This window comes from Labeo rohita, chromosome 22 (assembly GCF_022985175.1).
Source record: "Labeo rohita strain BAU-BD-2019 chromosome 22, IGBB_LRoh.1.0, whole genome shotgun sequence".
In the NCBI taxonomy this organism is placed as follows: Eukaryota; Metazoa; Chordata; class Actinopteri; order Cypriniformes; family Cyprinidae; genus Labeo; species Labeo rohita.
Window position 1 is genome coordinate 17185386 of NC_066890.1, and position 25758 is coordinate 17211143.

Here is a 25758-nt window from a genome sequence, read left to right on the forward strand (position 1 = left end):
CCTTGTTGCTATTCACCATTTTTTTTTTTTTTTTTTTTTTTAATTATAGTAAAAAGGCGATGTTATGCCACATTTAACTTGAATACTAGATATCCAGAGTGGCTAGTTAATTCGAGTACAAATAAGTACAAATAAAGCATGTGTTTGGGTAGTTTTCATTAACACTGCATTTAGATCCAATTTAGAGGATTACAAGGAGTTTTAAATGGCAATGTGTTCAAAGTCAGAAAAGCTGAGCAGGATATTTGGTTTATTTCCTCCGTAAATCTCTATCTTCAGTCAGACTGAACATCTGCACACTAAATTCAAATAGGCTTCATCCAAAATACTCAGGCATCTGTTGACTTCATCTTTCGTGAATATTATTTGGTTTTATTTGAAAAACAGAAGCATGCTGAATTGACTCCAGGTTGTATCTCCGGTTTCAACATCTCTTTGCTCTGATAAGTAATAAACAATGTGACATACAGCCAAAGTTAACATGATTTTAAAGAAACACAGACACAAAATATGATTTACCCCTGTTTTGTATCTCTGAAGCTTCCATCACACATTTCTCAAGTGTTAATGTCAATAATTATGACTCTTGTTTAGATTTCATTTTATTTATTTATTTGTTTGTTTGTTTTATTTTTTGCATGATGATAAACTGTGATGAACTGCATTTTCATATGCAAGTTCATACGGACATGTTCACCCTGTTTTTGAAATATGTATTGACTTTTTTTTTTTCTTTTGAACATGATTTTGAAGTATGTGCTGGTCACTCTTTTGCATGCAAAAACTTCATAAAAGTGGTTTATATGATTTATTTGCTGCATTCACAATCTATTAAAGGACAGCTGTGCAACACAATCAGACTCAAATTTAAGTTATTAATCACTGAAAACATTGACATATGCCTTATTTTTACCTTACAACAGATAAATGACTAACAGCCCAAACAGCATTACATCACTTGCTCTCAAACGGATCCTCTGCAGTGAATGGGTGCCGTCAAAATGAGAGTCCAAATAGTTGATCAAACATCAAAATAATTTTTGATGAAAAAAGGGAAAATCAAAAATTTTATCAGAACAGATTTGGAGAAATGCAGCATTACATAACTTGCTCACCAATGGATTCTCTGCAGCGAATGGGTGCCATCAGAATGAGAGTTCAAATAGCTGATAAAAACATCAAAATAATTTTTGATGAAAAAGATGGAAAATCATACATTTTATCAGAACAAATTTGGAGAAATGTAACATTACATCATTTTCTATCCAATGGATCTTCTGCAGTGAATGGGTGCCGTCAAAATGAGAGTCCAAAAAACTGCTAAAAACATAAAAATACTTTTTGATGGAAAAATGGAAAATCAAACATTTTGTCAGAACAGATTTGGAGAAATGTAGCATTAGATTACTTTCTCTCCAATGGATCTTCCGAAGTGAATGGGTGCCATCAGAATGAGAATCCAAATAGCTAATAAAAACATCAAAATATTTTTTGATGGAAAACAAAAAAAAGAAAATCAAACATTTTATCAGAACACCTCTGAAGTGAATGGGTGCCATCAGAATGAGAGTCCAAACAACTGCTAAAAACATCAAAATAATTTTTTACAGAAAAAATGGAAAGTCAAAAATTTTTATCCGAACAGATTTGGAGAAATGTAGCATTACATCACTTGCTCACCAATGGATCCTCTGCAGCAAATGGGTGCCATCAAAATGAGAGTCCAAATAGCTGATAAAAACATCAAAATATTTTTTACGGAAAAAAAAAAAAAAAAGGAAAATCAAAAATTTAATCAGAACAGATTTGGAGAAATGTAGCATTACATCACTTGCTCACCAATGGATCTTCTGCAGTGAATGGGTGATGTCAAATGAGAGTCCAAATAGCTGATGAAAACATCAAAATGTTTTTTGATTAAAAAGGGAAAATCAAACATTTTATGAGAACAGATTTGGAGAAATGTAGCATTACATCACTTGCTCACCAATGGATTCTCTGCAGCGAATGGGTGCCATCAGAATGAGAGTTCAAATAGCTGATAAAAACATCAAAATAATTTTTGATGAAACAGATGGAAAATCATACATTTTATCAGAACAAATTTGGAGAAATGTAACATTACATCATTTTCTATCCAATGGATCTTCTGCAGTGAGTGGGTGCCATCAAAATGAGAGTCCAAAAAACTGCTAAAAACATAAAAATACTTTTTGATGGAAAAATGGAAAATCAAACATTTTGTCAGAACAGATTTGGAGAAATGTAGCATTACATTACTTTCTCTCCAATGGATCTTCTGAAGTGAATGGGTGCCATCAGAATGGGAATCCAAATAGCTGATGAAAACATCAAAATAATTTTTGATGGAAAACAAAAAAAAGAAAATCAAACATTTTATCAGAACAGATTTGGAGAAATGTAGCATTACATCACTTGCTCACCAATGGATCTTCTGCAGTGAATGGGTGCCGTCAAAATGAGAGTCCAAATAGCTGATGAAAACATCAAAATAATTTTTGATGAAAAAGATGGAAAATCATAAATCTAATCACAACAGATTTGGAGAAATGTAGCATTATATTACTTGCTCTCCATTGTATCCTCTGCAGTGAATGGGTGCCAACAAAATGAGAGTCCAAATAGCTGATAACAACATCAAAATAATTTTTGATGAAAAAGATGGAAAATCATAAATTTAATCACAACAGATTTGGAGAAATGTAGCATTACATCACTTGCTCACCAATGGATCTTCTGCAGTGAATGGGTGCCGTCAAAATGAGAGTCCAAATAGCTGATGAAAACATCAAAATAATTTTTGATGAAAAAGATGGAAAATCATAAATTTAATCACAACAGATTTGGAGAAATGTAGCATTATATTACTTGCTCTCCATTGTATCCTCTGCAGTGAATGAGTGCCAACAAAATGAGAGTCCAAATAGCTGATAACAACATCAAAATAATTTTTGATTAAAAAAAATTAAAAAAAAAGAAAGAAAATCAAACATTTTATTAGAACAGATTTTGAGACATGTAACATTACATCACTTGCTCACCAATGGATCTTCTGCAGTGAATGGGTGCCGTCAAAATGAGAGTCCAAATAGCTGATGAAAACATCAAAATAATTTTTGATGAAAAAGATGGAAAATCAGAAATTTAATCAGAACAGACTTGGAGAAATGTAGCATTACATTACTTGCTCTCCATTGTATCCTCTGCAGTGAATGGGTGCCAACAAAATGAGAGTCCAAATAGCTGATAACAACATCAAAATAATTTTTGATTGAAAAAAAAAAAAAAAAAAAAAAAAAAAAGAAAGAAAATCTAACATTTTATTAGAACAGATTTTGAGAAATGTAACATTACATCACTTGCTCACCAATGGATCTTCTGCAGTGAATGGGTGCCGTCAAAATGAGAGTCCAAATAGCTGATGAAAACATCAAAATAATTTTTGATTGACAAAAAAAAAAAAAAAAAAAGAAAGAAAATCTAACATTTTATTAGAACAGATTTTGAGAAATGTAACATTGCATCACTTGCTCACCAATGGATCTTCTGCAGTGAATGGGTGCCGTCAAAATGAGAGTCTAAATAGCTGATGAAAACATCAAAATAATTTTTGATGAAAAAAGGGAAAATCAAAAATTTTATCAGAACAGATTTGGAGAAATGCAGCATTACATAACTTGCTCACCAATGGATTCTCTGCAGCGAATGGGTGCCATCAGAATGAGAGTTCAAATAGCTGATAAAAACATCAAAATAATTTTTGATGAAAAAGATGGAAAATCATACATTTTATCAGAACAAATTTGGAGAAATGTAACATTACATCATTTTCTATCCAATGGATCTTCTGCAGTGAATGGGTGCCGTCAAAATGAGAGTCCAAAAAACTGCTAAAAACATAAAAATACTTTTTGATGGAAAAATGGAAAATCAAACATTTTGTCAGAACAGATTTGGAGAAATGTAGCATTAGATTACTTTCTCTCCAATGGATCTTCCGAAGTGAATGGGTGCCATCAGAATGAGAATCCAAATAGCTAATAAAAACATCAAAATATTTTTTGATGGAAAACAAAAAAAAGAAAATCAAACATTTTATCAGAACACCTCTGAAGTGAATGGGTGCCATCAGAATGAGAGTCCAAACAACTGCTAAAAACATCAAAATAATTTTTTACAGAAAAAATGGAAAGTCAAAAATTTTTATCCGAACAGATTTGGAGAAATGTAGCATTACATCACTTGCTCACCAATGGATCCTCTGCAGCAAATGGGTGCCATCAAAATGAGAGTCCAAATAGCTGATAAAAACATCAAAATATTTTTTTACGGAAAAAAAAAAAAAAGGAAAATCAAAAATTTAATCAGAACAGATTTGGAGAAATGTAGCATTACATCACTTGCTCACCAATGGATCTTCTGCAGTGAATGGGTGATGTCAAATGAGAGTCCAAATAGCTGATGAAAACATCAAAATGTTTTTTGATTAAAAAAGGGAAAATCAAACATTTTATGAGAACAGATTTGGAGAAATGTAGCATTACATCACTTGCTCACCAATGGATTCTCTGCAGCGAATGGGTGCCATCAGAATGAGAGTTCAAATAGCTGATAAAAACATCAAAATAATTTTTGATGAAACAGATGGAAAATCATACATTTTATCAGAACAAATTTGGAGAAATGTAACATTACATCATTTTCTATCCAATGGATCTTCTGCAGTGAGTGGGTGCCATCAAAATGAGAGTCCAAAAAACTGCTAAAAACATAAAAATACTTTTTGATGGAAAAATGGAAAATCAAACATTTTGTCAGAACAGATTTGGAGAAATGTAGCATTACATTACTTTCTCTCCAATGGATCTTCTGAAGTGAATGGGTGCCATCAGAATGGGAATCCAAATAGCTGATGAAAACATCAAAATAATTTTTGATGGAAAACAAAAAAAGAAAATCAAACATTTTATCAGAACAGATTTGGAGAAATGTAGCATTACATCACTTGCTCACCAATGGATCTTCTGCAGTGAATGGGTGCCGTCAAAATGAGAGTCCAAATAGCTGATGAAAACATCAAAATAATTTTTGATGAAAAAGATGGAAAATCATAAATCTAATCACAACAGATTTGGAGAAATGTAGCATTATATTACTTGCTCTCCATTGTATCCTCTGCAGTGAATGGGTGCCAACAAAATGAGAGTCCAAATAGCTGATAACAACATCAAAATAATTTTTGATGAAAAAGATGGAAAATCATAAATTTAATCACAACAGATTTGGAGAAATGTAGCATTACATCACTTGCTCACCAATGGATCTTCTGCAGTGAATGGGTGCCGTCAAAATGAGAGTCCAAATAGCTGATGAAAACATCAAAATAATTTTTGATGAAAAAGATGGAAAATCATAAATTTAATCACAACAGATTTGGAGAAATGTAGCATTATATTACTTGCTCTCCATTGTATCCTCTGCAGTGAATGAGTGCCAACAAAATGAGAGTCCAAATAGCTGATAACAACATCAAAATAATTTTTGATTAAAAAAAATTAAAAAAAAAGAAAGAAAATCAAACATTTTATTAGAACAGATTTTGAGACATGTAACATTACATCACTTTCTCACCAATGGATCTTCTGCAGTGAATGGGTGCCGTCAAAATGAGAGTCCAAATAGCTGATGAAAACATCAAAATAATTTTTGATGAAAAAGATGGAAAATCAGAAATTTAATCAGAACAGACTTGGAGAAATGTAGCATTACATTACTTGCTCTCCATTGTATCCTCTGCAGTGAATGGGTGCCAACAAAATGAGAGTCCAAATAGCTGATAACAACATCAAAATAATTTTTGATTGAAAAAAAAAAAGAAAGAAAATCTAACATTTTATTAGAACAGATTTTGAGAAATGTAACATTACATCACTTGCTCACCAATGGATCTTCTGCAGTGAATGGGTGCCGTCAAAATGAGAGTCCAAATAGCTGATGAAAACATCAAAATAATTTTTGATTGACAAAAAAAAAAAAAAAAAAAGAAAGAAAATCTAACATTTTATTAGAACAGATTTTGAGAAATGTAACATTGCATCACTTGCTCACCAATGGATCTTCTGCAGTGAATGGGTGCCGTCAAAATGAGAGTCTAAATAGCTGATGAAAACATCAAAATAATTTTTGATGAAAAAGATGGAAAATCATAAATTTAATCACAACAGATTTGGAGAAATGTAGCATTACATTACTTGCTCTCCATTGTATCCTCTGCAGTGAATGGGTGCCAACAAAATGAGAGTCCGAATAGCTGATAACAACATCAAAATAATTTTTGATTGAAAAAAAAAAAAAAGAAAGAAAGAAAATCAAACATTTTATTAGAACAGATTTTGAGAAATGTAACATTACATCACTTGCTCACCAATGGATCTTCTGCAGTGAATGGGTGCCGTCAAAATGAGAGTCCAAATAGCTGATGAAAACATCAAAATAATTTTTGATGAAAAAGATGGAAAATCATAAATTTAATCACAACAGATTTGGAGAAATGTAGCATTACATTACTTGCTGTCCATTGTATCCTCTGCAGTGAATGGGTGCCAACAAAATGAGAGTCCAAATAGCTGATAACAACATCAAAATAATTTTTGATTGAAAAAAAAAAAAGAAAGAAAGAAAGAAAATCAAACATTTTACTAGAACAGATTTTGAGAAATGTAACATTACATCACTTGCTCACCAATGGATCTTCTGCAGTGAATGGGTGCCGTCAAAATGAGAGTCCAAATAGCTGAAGAAAACATCAAAATAATTTTTTACAGAAAAAATGGAAAAGCAAAAATTTTTATCCGAGCAGATTTGGAGAAATGTAGCATTACATCACTTGCTCAGCAATGGATCTTCTGCAGTGAATGGGTGCCAACAAAATGAGAGTCCAAACAGGACACTTTCCATAATCCATAAAAGTCATCTTGTCTGAATCAGATCAAGCACACTTTACAAGCAAATATGAGGACAACAGGAGATGTATTTTTTCACTGGAGGAAGCGTTATTATAGATAGACTTATATTTTGGCCAGAAGCAATGTTTTAACATTAAATCATCTCTCTCTCTCTCTCTCTCTCTCTCTCTCTCCATATATATATATATATATATATTTTTTTTTTTTTTTTTTTTTTTACTAACACTCAGCTTTTTACTTCTCAATACGTTAACTGATGGACTGGTGTGGTGTGGATTACTTGTGGATTATTATGATGTTTTTATCAGCTGTTTGGACTCTCATTCTGATGGCACCCATTGGTGAACAAGTGATGTAATGAACCATAAAGAAACAAACATTACGTCCTAAATAGCCTAAGGGTGAATAAATGTTCAGCTCATTTTCATTTTTGGGTGAACTGTTCCTTTAAGAACCTGCCATTCCAAAATGATAGATTCATTCCTCAAGTCTGCCGGCGATCTAATTATAGAAGCCGTAGACGGCGAGGGTGAGAGGACAGGGAGAGGTAAAGAGATAGAAAGAGGGATGTTTTTCCTCCTCGCGACAGTAATGTCATCTCCCAGCGGACTTCGAGGCAGTTGCAGGCTGCCGTCTCCCGCCTGCAGCCTCCCAGCTGAGGCGAGCCAGACAGACGCGAGTCAATAATAACGGCACAACTCTCTTCCGCAACGCCGCTGAGAAACGCTGGAGGAAAGACGCGAAGAATGAAGGGAAGCGGTTCAGATGTGAGAAGACTGTGGCGAAACGGCCTTAGGAGAGAGAAGGCGTCTGTGAGGAGTCGTGACAACCCCAAACCCCATCTGTGAGTGTTACAAACGCGTGACGTCTGGCGAAAAATGACACGGTGTTTACGTTTAAAGGCTCTGGAGTACCATAGTAAGCGAGGTACTCATATGCACTCCGCTCGGCCCTGTCCGATTAGAAAAAATGAAACTGTTCCCATCAGACACCTGCTCCAAACCGCTGGCAAGAGCTCCAAATAGTCACCTAGCCAGAACCGGCTAAAAGACCGAATGAAAAGGGGAAAATAAGGGTGACTTTGGATCCATTATGAGCAATGCTCGGTCCCTGCTGGGAAAGATTTGGCTTGACATTTTTACATAGCAATTACCGCGTATTTTCTTCTCTTTCGCGCTTTCTTCGCAGTGCCGTCATGTGATATTGATGGCTCGGCCTCTGTGCGTGGTTGAAATCAAACGTATATCAGGCTCAATCTGGGCAAAACACACGGTGATGGTTTTGATTCAACTCTAATAGAAACTTAATACATTCATGAATGACAAACAAGACGCCACCTGATCTCTGGCAGCTGGGGAAGAAGAAAAACGCCACATGCAATGCAACGTAACAACCCTGAAAGCTGCTATTAAAAAAGGCTACTTTTCAAAAACTTTTTTTTTTAAATTAATTTATTTTTTTGTATATTTGCAGATTCAGTGCAGGATTATGATAATGATGCATCATCCAGTATATTGTTATTGGAAATAATAGGAATAATCTGCTAATTTTGTAACTGGGGTAAAATGACCCCTAATAGGGTAAACTTAGTGTAAACTGCAAAATATGTAACTTTTCTTATGAAATATGTAAGATTAATGATTCATTAAAACATTATGTAAATTTATGCATTGGCAATTCATTTGAACAACTGAATGAGACAAATAAGGTGAGGTAATTATATTACAAGGAAGTAATTACAATGTTTTTTTAAAATAAATAAATGCTGGAGGTATCATAATTATACTATTTAAAAAGGTGGTAAAAAGGTAATTACAATATTACAAGGAAGTGCGTCAATTACAATGTTCATTATTTTTTATTAAATAAATAAATAAGGTTAGTGTTTTTTTCCCCCAACAAATGTTTAACAAACATACAAATACATTTATTTAGTAAGTGATGCAATAATATATTATGTTAAATGTAAATAAATAAATAAGTAAATGCAAGAAGTGAGGTAATATTTATTATTTTTAAAAACTAAATAAATAAAATGTGAGACTAAGCAAATTGTGTTCATTTTAACATATTCAAATATTTTAAATAAATAAAATGAAAAAGACAAACACGTAGCGAAATAAATAAATAAATAAATAATGTGTATTATTTCAAAAATGTTAAACAGTGCAGTAATATTTATTATGTTAAAAAGTAAATAAATAAATGCAAGGGGTGAAGTAATATGTATTTAAAAAAAATGCAAGAACAGGCAAATTGTGTGTTCATTTTAACATATAAATATTTGAAATAAATAAAATGAAAAAGACAAACAAACACTCTGTGAAATAAATACATAAATAAATATTTTAATATTTATTATTTTAAAAAAAATGTTAAACAAAGTGATACAGTAATATTTATTATATTAAAAAAGTAAGCAAGTAAATAAGTATATGCAAGAGGTGAGGCAATTTTTAATTTTTAAAAAAATAAATAAAATTAAATAAAAATGCAAGACTGGGCAAATTGTGTGTTCATTTTAACATTCAAATATTTTAAATAAATAAAATGAAAAATACAAACAAACATTCAGTGGGCAAATTATTATTATTATTGTTATTATTAATATTATTTTCAGACACACAAACAAACAAATAAATCAATGCTGTAGGTGTGATAATTATAATATTTTTCAATATTAAAATGTCTTTAAATAAATGTTGGATGTACTGTATGGCAATTACATTATATTTCTAATATTAATATTAACCAACCAATTAAAAAACAGAATAAAATAAATATAAATAAATAAATAAGGGCGGAGAAGTAACTGTAATTTGAAGAGTTTATTTGCAAAAGTAATGTTTTTCATTGTGCATTAAAATTAATTGCAATCAAACAGGGTTATTTTGATACAAAGTAAAAATAACTAAAAATACAGCTAACTAACACAATAAAAACATGATAATATAATAAAAAGATTTAATTTTAAAAATGTAAAAAAATGGATTTATGTGTTTTTGCAAATAAACTCCTCATTTATTATTATTATTATTATTATTATTATTATTATTATTATTATTAATAGTATTATTATTATTATTGCTACACTACATCCTGCAAGCTCTCCTTGACAGCATGTCCAATTTATTAAAGAGTTAAGTTAACACTTGAGCTACTCAGAATGAAACCTCTATAACAATTTCCATCATCACTGTGCATTTTATTATCATAGTACATCTTAAAATGCTAAACTGGCCTTAGGCTTTGTAGCCATCACTAGCTTCACTAGTCGTATTGTCGTTTGGCATATGCTCTATCTTTGCCGCAGCTTGTTTGGGCTGAGCGGAAATTGAGTTCAATTTAACGACTGCGTTTCATGAGCCTCAGAACTGATTGTTTTTATGCTATATAACCACTGGTTTTTATCGTTTGGCTGAAAGAGAGCGATACTCATGGCAAATCTGATGAAAGTTGCCTTCTATAACTTTTTAGTTGTATATTTTATGTCACATATGTTGCAGGCACCAAAATGCCAAACGGTCCACTGGCATTAAACAACCAATTTAATTGGGCGTCTCAAAGTTTTCCTCCGCCACACTCACTGCTGGGCCAGTCAGCGGTGTGATTTAGTGGAAATACTCAAAATATGAGTGTTTAAAAGGAAGTTTGACTCCAAAACGCCTGCTAAAACAACAGAAAAGGCTGCTTTTCTAAAAATGGTTGAGAAACGATTTCATCCCCGTCCTTGTGAATAATATTCCTTGGCTTTTAGTCCATATGATTCATAATTATTTGCATGTAGCTTTTTTTTGTTTCTCTGCCGTGAATAAAGTGCGGATTAAGATGACTCATTCCACATTTGCTCCAGTTTATTGCCTGTTAAATGTCGCTATCAGACCCTAAGGACTCAAAGCGGGATGAGAGCAGGAACGTGATCCCTGACAAGCTAACAAAACCCTATTTTAGGCCGTTTTTTATTTATTAATTTTTTTTAATTATCTAAACTTGTCAAGCTTCTTGCCAGAATTAGCCGTGATTAAAATCCCCTGCAATTTCATACTTTGTTCTACCACGATTGTCACATTATAACACTGTTTGGGCAATTACTGCCTCTTTCACCAGGGAATTACACTTGCATTTCATTAAAATAAGAGCTGCAGAAATAATTGTCTTTTTTTTTTTTTTCCTTTTTTTTCCCCATTTATTTAATCTGCTCTCTATTTCTTCTGCTTTTTTTCTGTATCTGAGAGATGCTGGAACAGAGGAACAAATGTGCTGGTGATAAATGAAATTAGTTTGAAATGACAAAGAAAGAGGAGCATCAGGCGTCATCAAGGGGATCCTGCATCAGCCGAAGGTTTTCACTGTAAGAAACATCAAGTTTGTGTGATGGGGAGAAAGTGCTCGATTCACTACTGTAGTGCAGCTGCTGTTGTGCATAGTTTGAATTATGATGTGTTATGAGGTGTTAAATGTTTGAAAATTGGGTGTGTTACAGGTTGATAGATAGATAGACAGATAGATAGATAGATTGATAGATCGATAGACCGATAGACAGATAGACCGATAGACAGATAGACCGATAGATCGATAGATAGATAGATAGATAGATAGATAGATAGATAGATAGATAGACAGACAGACAGACAGACAGATAGACCGATAGATAAATAGATCGATAGATAGACAGACAGACCGATAGATCGATAGACAGATAGATAGATAGATAGATAAATAGATAGATAGATAGATAGATGAAAGAAAGAGTGAAAATGAATGAATGAATATATAAATGAATGAAAGATTGGAAAATAATGATTGAGTGAGTGAGTGAGTGAGTGAGTGAGTGAATGAAAGAATAAAATGTATGACAATGAAAAAAAGGATGAACATTAATGAATAAAAGAAAGAATGATTGATGAATGAATGAATGAATGAATGAATAAAAAGTAAAAAATATATGAATGAATGAATGAAAGAATAAAAAGAAAGAATGAATGAATATATAAATGAATGAATTAATGAATGAATATATAAAAGAATGAATAAATGAATGAATGAATATTTGAAAGAAAGAAAGAATTAATTAATTAATAAAAATTAAAGAATGAATGAGATAAAGAATTAATGAATATATAAATGAATGAATGAGAATGAAAGAGAAATAATGAATATTTGAATGAAAGAATGAAAGAAAGGATGAATATTTGAATGAATGAATGAATGAATGAATGAATATATGTATGTATGAATGAAAGAATAAATGAAAGAGAATGAATGAATATAAAAATGAATGAATGAAAGAATTAATGAATATATAAATCAATAAATGAAAGAGAAAGAATTAGAATAAAAGAGAAATAATTAATAATTGAATGAATGAATGAATAAAAAAGAATTGATATATAAATGAATGAATGAATAAGAAGGAAAGAATGTATGAATAAATGAATATATTTTAGGGGTGTAACGATACATGTATTCGTACCAAACCATCACGGGAGTCTCGGTTTGGTGCATTAGGCCTTACAACGAATGCATGCAATAATGCAACTCTGTTTGATAACCGCCGGCAGAAGAACAGCGAATGCCAGGAGTTGAAAACAAAGACCACCAGACAGTGATCATGTGCTGATTCTGAACGCGTCTCTCACTGACAAAGGAGTATCCTTTTAAGGCTTGTGCACTCCATTGTTTGAGAAATGGAACTTTGTGCTCTTGTATCCTACCTCTCTCATTCAACACAAATCCAAATATTTCCAAATATTCAAATATTTGGAAAATATTTCCAAATCCAAATACTGCTGTCAATTCAGCGAACTGATATGTTTTGTGTGTGCGTGTGTGTGTGAGTGTGTGTGTGTGTGTGTGTGTGTGTGTACCAGCGCGATTACTTTAACTGTTTCCTTATACCAGCAAAATCAACTGAAAACACTGTCATTTACTGTCTTGTTAATAATGCATCACTGTAACAGGTCTTTTGTAAAATAAAGAAGACAAATAGGACGTCGCTTTCTGCCATTTGAGTTTCCTTGCTGTCACAAAATGAACTGAAACTCAGCAAATATAGGCTACGTAACGTGTCGCACAGTTTTTTTTTTTCCCTTGTTTATCTGTTAACTTAAATATATGTCGAGTATTTATTCCTTGTACATATATAGGGTATGTACTGCATATATATATATATATATATATATATATATATATATATATATATATATATAGACTGCAAAATGTATTGCTTGCATTTAATTTTTATTGCATTATTTTTGTTATAATTAATGACTATAACTGAATACCGATCGTCAATTTAATAATTAATAATGTAAGACTTATTTTGATGAATAATCTTTTTTGTTTTGTTGTTTTTGTTTCAAATATTCAAGTCAGATTCCTGAACAATATTTTACAATAGAATAGAATACAATAGAATAGAACAGACATTTTGTACGACCATACCATGAGATATAAGATTATTGCTCTACAGTACTGTTACCAACCCTCTCACTTTCTCTCTCTCTCTGTCTCTCTCTCTGTCTCTCTCTCTCTCTCTGTCTCATATACGCCATCTGTGCTCCCAGAGACAGTTCAGGCAGCTTTGACATGGGAGCAAAACATGCCATCAGAGAGACAGTTTGATTTAGCCCTTAACGTGCTGTGTTTTTGTAGACATTAAACGCCACAAGTTTCTATTTATTCATGTTCTCACGGGAACCAAAACGACACGTGCCTCACACAGTCAACACAAAGATACCAAACCTGCTGGAAGAGGAACAGTTCAGCCGAAACTGAACATTTGGCTGTTAGTGACACTTCCTCACCCGTGTCCTTTTGGAAGATTGAAAGCGTTACTCCCCATTAATTTTAACAGCGTGGAAAAGAGCAGCAAGAATGCTTTTCAAAATATATGCATACACTAAATAACTAATTAAATAATTATGTTAATGGACAAATAAATAAATAAATAAATACATTGCATGGAAAAATTAGTATTCAAAATATCTGTATAGAAATGCAGATACGGCAATATTGTTTTTAAAATACTGAAATATGTTAAACAAACAAACCAACAAATAAATGCAGGTGAGGTAATTATAATAAACAATAACAATTAAACAATCCACAGAATAGAATATCCAACAGTTTTCAAAATATTGTTATATAAATGTATAAATGCAGATGATGTAATAGTAATAATAATAATAATAAATCAATTAAACAGTGTATGGAAAAGAGCAGCCTTGACATTTTTCACAATATATGCAAATAATTTATTTATGTATGTATATATTTTATTTATTGTAATATTAAAATGTATAAATAAACAAAGACATATGAATATACCAATGTATGGAAATACTGACGTTTTCCAAAATATCTGTATATGTATATAAAATATATGAATGAATGAATGAATGAATGAACAAAAGTAAATAAATGGAAAAGCGCAGCCATGACATTTGTTAAAATAAATAAATAAATAAATAAATATCTGTATATAAATGTATAAATAAATGTATAAATAAATAAATAAATAAATAAATAAATAAATGGAAAAGAGCAGCCTTGACATTTTTACAATATATGCATATAATTTATTTATGTAATATTTTATTTATTGTAATGTTAAAATGTATAAATAAATAAATAAATAAAGACAGCTTATATAACATATAAATATACCAATGTATGGAAATACGGTGTATGGAAATAAGCAGCCATGACGTTTTCCAAAATATCTGTATATTTATATAAAATATATGAATGAATGAATGAACGAATAAACAAATAAATAAATGGAAAAGCACAGCCAGGACATTTGTTAAAATATAAATAAATATCTGTACATAAATATATAAATAAATGTATACATGTATAAATAAATAAATAAGTAAATGGAAAAGCACAGCCATGACATTTGTTAAAATAAATAAATATCTGTATATAAATGTATAAATAAATGTATAAATAAATAAATGGAAAAGAGCAGCCTTGACATTTTTACAATATATGCATATAATTTATTTATGTAATATTTTATTTATTGTAATGTTAAAATGTATAAATAAATAAATAAAGACAGCTTATGTAACATGAATATACCAATGTATGGAAATACGGTGTATGGAAATATGCAGCCATGACGTTTTCCAAAATATCTGTATATTTATATAAAACATATGAATGAATGAATGAATGAATGAACGAATAAACATTTTTTCACAATACATGCATATAATTTATTTATGTAATAGTTTATTTATGATAAATTAATAAATGGAAAAGTGTAGCCATGACATTTGTAAAAATAAATAAATGAATAAATATCTGTATATAAATGTATAAATAAATAAATAGAAAAGAGCCGCAATGACATTTGTCAAAATATATGTAAATAAACAAACAAATAAATAGATATCTATATATAAATGTATAAATAAAAACAGTCATTATGTATGAAAAAATAGTCATTATGTATGTATATATGTGTAAATAAATAAATAAATGGAAAAGAGCAGCAATGGCATTTGTCAGAACATCTGTATGTACTGTAAATGTATAGATAGATAGATAGATAGAAAAAAAAGTAATAGTTACGCCATAAATGACAGACTTTTTTCTGTTTTGCTTGAACTGTGCCTTTAACTAATCAATTACACAGATTCTCAAGCAGAATATCGATCTTATATCAAAACGAATTCCGGTTCCTCTCATTTGACAAATTACTCTCGATGGGAGACTGAAATCAGTCTGCACAGAAGCCAAAAGCACAGGGCCATAAAAGGGAAGCGGGTCAGTGGGAGGTGACAGTCCGACAGCGGAAAGACAATCGCCGCGGAAATAACGGAGCAGCTCCTTTAAGAGAATCTCTGTGTTTTCAGCGCGTCTCATTCGCTGTTAAACACTTCAGGGCCGTTTCGTTTATCTGTCCTCCTTCTCAATAAAACAGACATTCTGATATAACAAAAGACAAACAAACGAAGGAAGTGAAAAATCTTCAGGAAGAATTTCACGTATTTATGTATGTCCACAGGTAAACCCATCCGCTTTGTCGATAGCATAGCGCCCCCTAGAGGACCAGGCGGGAGCAAACTCATTTGAGGCGATCCGTCCTCGCCCCCTCCTTCTCTCTTTCTGTGCCATAGAAAAGCTGTAAGCAGTCTTGTCAGTGCATAATCACAATCTCGCTAAGCAGCCTTCCTCGCGGTTTTATTACAAAATGGAAGACAGACATTCATTGCGCTACAAAGGCTAATTTTGAAACCCGGAGCTCAGACTGCGGCTGATTACTGACGTGTCAAGCTGACAGATAGACTCCGAGTTCGTGCGCTCCGCGGAGGCGCGGCTGTATAAACCCAACGGGCCTTTAGGAACAAAAGGATATAACGCGAGGGACGAGCAAACAATTCCCTGCTCTCATTTGGGGATCAGTATATACAGACGCCCCCCCTGCTTCATTTTCCCTAAATCCTGCCATCACTAATGAGCATGGAAATGAGAATGGGAATGAGGCGGAATGCTGAGCAAACCTGCATCCTGACATACAGTATTTGCTCACGGGTTTTAACCAGTGACAAATAAGAATGACTTTATAACAGTGTTGGGGGTAACGCATTACAGGTAACGCGAGCTACGTAATAATATTACTTTTTTCAAGTAACCAGTAAAGTAACGCATTACGCATTACGAGTTACTTTTTCAAATACTTTCCCCGTTTATTGATTGACAAGTCTCCTGTCAGGAAATTGGGAGTAAACATGATGTTACTGTAGTTCTAGACTAAATGTGAACATGCATTATTTCATCTCACTTACAAAAAACAGATTCAGTGTTCCTCAAAATGAATAAAAACAGTGAAATGCAAACTCAGAATATGACACAACCCTGCAATAATTAAATGTTAAATACAACAAATATCCTTTATGTATCTAATTCCATTTTATTAATCAGTTTCTTTTCTGCTGACCCTCCACGATGCAATTCAACCATACTAATAAGCAAAAATTACTTTAGATAAACTAACATTTGTGCTTCATTTTTTATAGCTGAAGACAGGGGTGTTTCTAGGATTTGAAAACATCTGGGGCTGGGGGCAAAACACCAGGGGCAAGTAATGGTGAATGGGAGATCACATCATAATTATGTAAGATTTTGTTAGACACAGGTGGGTGAATCAGGATCCTTCTAGGGCCCCAGAAAAAAAATTGATATATTTTAAAGTTAACTTCATTAATCTGGTGCACTTTGAGAGTTCAAAAATAAGAGCTATAAGTTAACCCATGTTCAGTGTGCAAACTGAACAAAGAAAAAAGGTTGATGACCTGACTCACCCCTCTTCTGATACTCTGAAAACATCTGATCATGAACTGATCGTTTGAGCAAAGTCATATTGTGCTTTCGATTTTAGTTCATTTGACAGATACTTTGCCGAAGCAGTGGCACAAAACAACACTGCTACACTATGAAAAAAAGTAAATAGTAATGCAAACAGCAAACATATGAAAGCATTATCACAAAATTATAACTTTACAAAAATATATTACACAAATAAAATAATACATTTAAAAATATATATTCGCATGCAAAAATAGGGCCCCTATTATTTTTTTCAAATTCCATTTTATTTATTCATTTTTTTCTAAATTCTGTTTTTTTCTGTTTTAATTTTTCTGGACTCCTTTTTAATGAGTAAATTTAATTTTATTAATCAAAAACATGTCTAATTAATTAAAACAATGAAACGTATACAATTTAACGTCAATTTATCAAAAGTTAAGTTATGTTTAGGGCCCTATGAAATGTTTGATTTTTTTCTCACCTTATATTTTATTGTTACCAAATTTGTTTTAGCATGTCTATTTATTTAAATGCATTAAAAAACTTTTATTTATTTCTACAACAGCCTTGTGAAATTCTGTGTTGTGTATTTATTTTTTTCTGGTTATGAAATAAAGTCATAAAATATTAATTTATCTTTTAATTCATGAAAATTAAATTTTATTTTTGGCAAATAAAGGGGATGTACTAATTAAATTTAAAAGATGGAAGGAATATTGTGTAACAAAGTTTTATTAATTTTTCAACAGTAGTAGTAGTACTGTAGGTACATGCATTCTACTGAATGATAGTTATGTATTTCTGCCACAATGTCTACAAGCTAAACTTTTATTTTGACGGGTTTCCGTGAATACCTTTACTTTTCTGTGAATATATAACCCTGGTTTACTCAAATGAAACAGTGAACTGCTCACGAAGTGGGTGGCAGACGCTGAAATCACCGCGAGCGCTTGTGTGTAGTAAAGGAAACCGCGCCTGCGTCTGCACCATTCATTCATAAAGAGACACGCAGAACATACAGCATTCATGTTTAAATGGTATTTTGCGGCGTAATATTTTCAGATACTAGTCCATATCGCGGTTTGATTGAAGTGTAATGACCGGCTTTCGATTAATTCATTCAAACTTTGACAAATTCCGTGAATTCTTCGGAAATCATACAGCGATACAAAAACATTCGGGGCTAAAGAGAAATCTTTCGGGGCTCGAGCCCCGAATGATAAGCCCTAACTACGCCCCTGGCTGAAGAGTGATCTCCTGTATAAATGTACTTTTTGAGGTGAATTCATTTTACTTTGGGTGTAGAAGGGCTTTTAGAATTGTTTTGCATTAAAAAGAAAGAAGCAAGCCCTGCCCAGATTTAAAAAGTAACGCAAAAGTAATGTAACACATTACTTTCCATAAAAAAGTAACTAAGTAACGTAATTAGTTACTTTTTCAGGGAGTAACGCAAAATTGTAATGCATTACTTTTAAAAGTAACTTTCCCCAACACTGCTTAATAATAATAATAATAATAATAATAATAATAATAATGTCTCCTAAAAATCTAAAAAAAAAAAAAGAAAAGAAATAAAATGTGTCAAAATAGTAATGTTACTTTCATATTGCTTTAAATAAATAAATAACTATTATAGTTAATAATTAACAATAGTTTCTGTACTTTTGGTCTGAAATGAACAGGAAATGGGATAAAACAAATATTAATAAATTATTATTAATAAAAATATAATTAATTTATATTTTTAATAAAAATATAATGTCTTACAAATGTCATGTTGTGGGGAGAGAGAGAGAAATGAATATGATGATAATAATAATAATAATAATAATAATAATAATAAAAGTCTTCTAAAAATCTAATTGAAAGAATAAATATTATATTTATAATATTTATTTATATTTATTTATTATTTATAAGAATAAAATATTCATGTCAATAAATAAATAATAAATTAATGTAAATAAATAAATAAATAAATAAATAAATAAAAGTGTCTGTCCTTTTGGTCTAAAACAAACAGAAAATGGGATCCAAAAATATTAATAAATTACTATTATGAAAAAATATAATAATAATAATAATAATAATAATAAAAGTAATCAAAAAATCTTGTTTTAAAAGTAATATTTTCATGTTACTTTTATATTGCAATAAATAGTGTTGCAATAAATATTTTAATAATAATAATATACTATTTTTTATTATTATTATTATTATTATTATTATTATTATTATTATTAATATTATTATAGTTAATAATTAATAATAGTTTCTGTCCTTTTGGTCTAAAATGAAAAGGAAATGTGATCCAAAAATAATATAAATTATTATTAACATAAAAAAATATAACATTTTAAAAATTCCATTAATAATTAATTAACTTTTTGAATGTGCACACATCTCAAATAAATATATGTATGAATCTATGTAAGTATTTATTTATTGTTTGTTTGTTATAAAATATCAAGAATTAAGATAATAATTATAATATAATTTGGTAGAAATTTATTTCAAATTTATTATTTGCAATCATGTTAGTTTCATATGACTTTTTTGTCCTGTTGGCCTAAATGGAATAAAATTGGGATCCAAGGGGATCCAAATGGTAAGACATTATTTAAATAAATAAATAAATAAATAAATAAATAAATAAATAAATAAATAAATAAATAAATAAATAAATATATTTTGCTGTGAAACTTCTAAAAAATAAAACACTTTCTAAAATATACATATATGCTTAATACAAATTATTAAGTTGGTGGAAAATTAATTAATTATACATTTATATGCAGACAATTAATTAATTATTTGTGTCCTATTGGTCCAAAATGAAGAAATACAAAAACAATATAATATAACTATTTAAAAGTATAACATCTAAAAACACTGACAATATCATTGATTAGTTATGTTTGTTAATAAATATTTTATGTTTGATGGATCTGATCATTTAAAATAAAAAAGTTTATTATTATTATTATTATTATTATTATTGTTAAAATAATTTAAATCCTCATATTACAATGCATTAATTAGTTAATCACAGAAAATAATGAATTCATGTTACTTGTATGAGCTGTATCTTTTATGTATTTGAATAAACATTACATTTGCAGTCAGCTGTGTTTAAGAATACATATTAAGAGTATTTTTAACTGCAATATTTATTTCTTTTAACCCATTTGAAGAGCTAGCACATGTAAAATATTCATCTTAATTCTCTTAATTGATATGTATTATTCATGTTGGGTTTGTACTGTGGAGATCTCATTGTACTTGTAGGACTATGCAGAAAGGCAGTGGATGTCGAATGCTGAAATGATCTTAACTCATCGGCTGGACATGTCAGCCATCAGCGGTGACGCTAAGCGCTTCAATAAAACACAACCTTGATTCACTGATGCCCAGGAAGCGTTAAAGTTTTCTCAGGTCGAATCTGGCTCGTAAACATCGGTGACAAGCTTTCGGCTGAAGTGATGCTCTCATGAGGTCAATGGCATCTTTTTATTGCTTTGTTAAGTTTAATGTTTGCATTGTAAAGCTGGAAATATCTAATAAAATCTGGGAGCAGACAGAGTAATGGCCCTCTCAACCTTGTATGTGGCATGGAAACCGACGGCCTGTTATTACGCTGCTTTGTATTGTCTGGAATTGGTTTTCTATGAATAAGTATCCATGGTGAATCGGCCTGCAGGAAACATCCATTGTAAGGAAAACCATTTTGTTATGAGGAGACTGTAGTCCTCTTAATCTATATTTTCTATTATATCTCCTCTATACGTGAAATGTATGCTGAATTAAATTTCTGTAATTATTTGATATGTCTACTAGGCACTAGATAGGAACTGTAACCACCTTGAGAAAATAGGATGGTTTCAAACCGATTTTCAGGCAGAAAATTTAATGATGTTGTAAGAAAAAGTGAAGAGGACGTAGAAGATCTTGATGAAGATGTTTACTGCAGCATAGCAGTGGCAAAGTGCATGTTGTACCTTGGGTTCAACGGAGTCGGAATGAACCCAGAACATCCTAAGCTCAAAACTTTTATACAGTTAAAGTTTACTACCCTTAATGTAAATGAAGTTGCTCCTTTCGTAGCAGCTGTGGTGTGTATGTTAATCATGTTCTGACACCTCTTTGTCTGAGATGGTTCTTAGTGTCCCACACCCGCTTCCATGCTACAATGGGTCACCATTTGCTCAGGATGTAATCATCCTAAATGGTCTAGAAACAACATAACTTGACTTTCTTCTTCTCTATAATAATTAAGCCATTTTGGGAAATGAGCATGATTGCACATATATTGTGGAGTGGAATCTGGGTCGAGGCAGACCATAATTCCTTACAATGTTTAGAGCTGATGGTGTTGATCAAATCATATTTTACCATTTTCCTTTGGAATTAGGATTTAGGTATAATTTTGGTATTGAAGGAAAAGAAAAGAAAAGAAAAGAAAAGAAAAGAAAATAAAAGAAAAGAAAAGAAAAGAAAAAAAAAACTATAAACAAAAACAAACAATACAAGACAAAAAATGAAAATTAAAAACAATGTCAAACAAAACATAAAAACAATACAAGACTAAACAATACAAGAAACAAATAAAGAAACAATAAAACAAAATTAATTAAAAACACAATACAAAACAGAAAGGAAAACGAAAAAAACTAATGTAAAACAATAATAATAATAATAATAAAGAAAAAAATAAATAAAAGCAAAGCAAAAGTTGAAACATACTGGGAGATAGAAATGGCATACAGTAAAACAAAACAAAAATAAATAAATAAATAAATAAATAAATAAATAAGTAAATAAAATAATATAAAATGTGACCTTCAGGATGAAGACAAGAAAGAACAAGAAAAGAAAAGAAAGAAAGAAAGAAAGAAAGAAAGAAAGAAAGAAAGAAAGAAAGAAAGAAAGAAAGAAAAACCTAAAACTAAGAACAAAAAATAAAATATTCAATTAAATAAATAAATAAAAACACATAATACAAAACAAAAATTAAGCAAAAAGAAAATGAAAAACAAAATAATAATAATAATAATAATAATAATAATAATAATAATAATAATAATAATAATACAAAACAAAAATAAAATGAAACGCAATTGTAAACAAATAATAATAATAATAATGATTAATTAATTAATTAATTAATTAAAAATGCAAGACAGAACAAAAGAAAACAAAACAATAACAAAAAACAATGCTAAAGAAAAAAGAAAACAATACAAAACAAAATAAAACAAAACAAAAACATTACAAAACAAAAATAAAATGAAAAGCAAACAAAAATAATAATAATAATAATAATAATGAAGAAAAATAAAATGAAACCCCAAAACAATACAAAATAAAATGAAGAAGCCATACAAAGCAAAATGGAAACATTTTGGGAAACATAACTAAATTAAAAAAAAAGAAAAGAAAAGAAAAGAAAAGAAAAGAAAAGAAAAGAAAAGAAAAGAAAAGAAAAGAAAAGAAAAGACCAATAAATAGAAATATCCAAAAACAATGCTAAAGAAAAAAAAAGATAACAAAAACAAAATGAAAAGTCAAGCAAAATACAATGCAAAATGAGAAAAAAAGGAAAAAAAAGACACAATATAAAACAAAAGCAAAATAATAAATAATAATAATAATAATAATAATAAAAAAAAAAAAAAATCAAAAACTGAAAGGCAAAACAAAAGTGGGAACGTTTTTGTACAGTAAAAGGTCAATTAAATTAAATTCCTTTGAAGAATGATTTAATTAAATAAATTTATTTATTTATTTATTTATTTATTTATTTACTTATTTTAATGGTATTCAGCCATTGAATTATGTTCTGAGGTTATGAGTAGAAATATGAAATAGTACATTGGTGCTAAGGACATTTTAGTGATCGTTCCTTGGAAACTCAAAATGTTGGCAACGTCAGTTTTCCACAATCTTGTCACTGCATTTCGGGTACAATTTGCCTTGCTCCGCTAAGATCCGGTTTAGTAATGCACATCCTTTTGCATCGCTCTCCCTGTCTGTCTGTCTGGATTTAGCAGTAGCTTCTGAAGAGCCAGTGTCTTTGACTCGGATATAAAGCAGGTCATTGGGCAGGCAGCAACATGGTTAGTTCTGCAGAAGGCTTTCGCTTCAAATGCTGGGGGTGGAAAATGTCATGACGGCGAACGGATGGTTTTCAGAGCTGCCAAGCGGGCTTTGGGAGCAGTGGACCAAGAGGAGACTCAGAGGACCCCAGCCCTCCTTCTAATTAACTATTTAACACCTTAGATTAAGAAAACAGTGAATTATTGAAAGCTCTGAGCGCGCTGGAACTGGGAAGGGCACAGCAGAAAGCCACACTGTACTGTAAAAGAGCTGAATGTGTCGCAGCATGTTAAACGCCTTGAGAAATGAAGCAGTGCTGCGCCAGAATCTAATATGTAATACGCAATAAATTAAATACAACCAGCTATCAAAAAGACAAGAAATCACTTACAAAGAATTACAAAGAGTGATTTTAATATAAAACCTCACGGCATGGACATGCAGAGCAGCCGCTCTCATTTTACAAGTCTCATTTTACATTGAATGTCATGATTCGACCCAACAAAAGAGCAAAATTGCTATAAAGCAGTGTGCATTTAAGAAGAAAAAAAAAAAAAACACTATTAAAAAATAAATTAAAATAACATTAATAATAAATAAAATAAAATAAAATGGGAAAGCAATATGGTTAGTTGCATTTTAATATTTGTATTCGACACTAATGTACCCGTTATCCGTGACGCTATCAGAACAGATCTGCCATCCATTATTTAAGGAGCACTGATGTAGAGGACTCAAATAAAATCTGTGACTTTCCCATCATGGCCAAAGCAGATGAAAAAAGAGAATATACAGAGGCTGTTGATTCGATATGATATATTATTGTGTTGCCTAAAATGCGTTTTGCAGCAAAGATGAAGCTGATTTTGCACATCAATGCTTTTGCATTATGAGGCAGACAGAAATCATACCTGAGCTGTATCTATTTGTGACAGGAGAATGGCCAGAAATGTGTCGATCTATTTTCAAAGTGGGAACAATGAGCATTTCATCTTCCCACAAACCTATTTATATTTTTTTTACTGTCCCTTAGCAGCATTAGTTAGCATATATGTCAACCTTTTTATTATTTTAGATCATGGATATTCAATTATTGTTTTTCTTCCAGATAAACATAAATAAATAAATAAATAAATAAATAAATACAAACATTTTAAAAATCAGTATGCTACATTTAAGGCTTAAAAGCTTTAAAAGTAAAGAAAAAGTCAACAAAATAAGAAAACAAAACAAACAAATAAACAAAACAAAAAAATACACAAAAAATCAAAGGAAAAAAATCAAAACAAAACCAAGGCACAAAAACAAAATGAAAAAAATAAATAAAATAAAATAAATGTTGCTAGCATGATTAGCATGTTACTAGCATGTTATTAGCATGTTTAACATGTTACTACCATGTTGTTAGCATGATTCGCATGTTGTAATTATGTCGCTAGCATGTTATTAACATGATTTGCGAGTCACTAACATGTTGCTTGCATGATTCTAGCAGGATTCTGGCAAAATCAGCATGTTGTTAGCATGATTAGCAAGTTACTAGCATGGTGCTAGCATGATTTTAGCATGAATAACGTGTTACTACCATATTGTTATCATGATTCTAGCATGATTAGCATGTTACTAACATGTCGTTATGTTGCTAGCACTTTTGTTAGCATGATTAGCAAGTTACTAGCATGTTTAACATGTTACTAGCATGTTGTTAGCATGACTGGCATGTTACAAGCATGTTGTTATGCTGCTAGCATGCTGTTAGCATGATTTGTAAGTCATTAATATGTTGCTAGCATGATTCTAACATGATTAGCATGTTGTTAACATTTTTATAGCATGATTAGCAAGTTACTAGCATGTTGATAGCATGATTTTACAATGAATAGCATGTTTCTAGTATGATTAGCATGTTACTATCATGTTTTTAGCATGTTTAGCATTTAACTTATGCTACTTGTTTAGCATTTTACTTATCATGTTTAACATGTTGTTATGATGTTGCTAGCGTTTTGTTAGCATGATTCTATCATGATTCGCATGTTACTAGTATGTTGTTATTAACAAGATTTGCGAGTCACTAGCATGTTGTTAGCATAATTATAGCATGATTAGCAAGTTACTAGCATGTTGCTATCATTATTTCAGCATTATTAGCATGTTACTAGCATGTTGTCATCATGTTGCTAGCATGTTGTTAGCATGATTTGCGAGTCACTAACATGTTGCTACCATGATTCTAACATGATTACCATCTTGTTAACATAATTCTAACATGATTAGCAAGATAGTAACATGTTTCTAGCATGGTTACCATGTTACTAGCACATTGCTATCATGATTCTAGCATGATTAGCAT

At 30.8% G+C, this 25758-nt stretch overlaps 1 protein-coding gene and 1 long non-coding RNA gene across 2 annotated transcripts; one reads left to right on the plus strand and one right to left on the minus strand.

Annotated features, from left to right (window-relative positions):
* Nucleotides 1–890: 890 nt before the first annotated feature.
* On the minus strand, nt 891–8205 carry LOC127154242 (uncharacterized). Its single transcript, XM_051095673.1, has 17 exons — nt 8140–8205; nt 6764–6814; nt 6589–6647; nt 6446–6496; nt 6268–6331; nt 5962–6012; nt 5653–5703; nt 5337–5387; nt 5035–5085; nt 3389–3439; nt 3063–3113; nt 2747–2797; nt 2588–2646; nt 2445–2495; nt 2281–2339; nt 2126–2192; nt 891–1166 (listed from the first exon to the last, which is right to left on the minus strand). Exons 1-16 carry the CDS (start codon nt 8181–8183, stop codon nt 2169–2171), a joined length of 819 nt encoding a protein of 272 aa, XP_050951630.1. The 5' UTR covers nt 8184–8205; the 3' UTR covers nt 891–1166; nt 2126–2168.
* LOC127154243 (uncharacterized) lies at nt 7373–13049 on the plus strand. The gene is made up of 3 exons (XR_007825463.1): nt 7373–7830; nt 11222–11337; nt 12548–13049. It is a non-coding gene; the product is annotated as an uncharacterized LOC127154243 (long non-coding RNA).
* The last annotated feature ends 12709 nt before the right edge of the window (nt 13050–25758 follow it).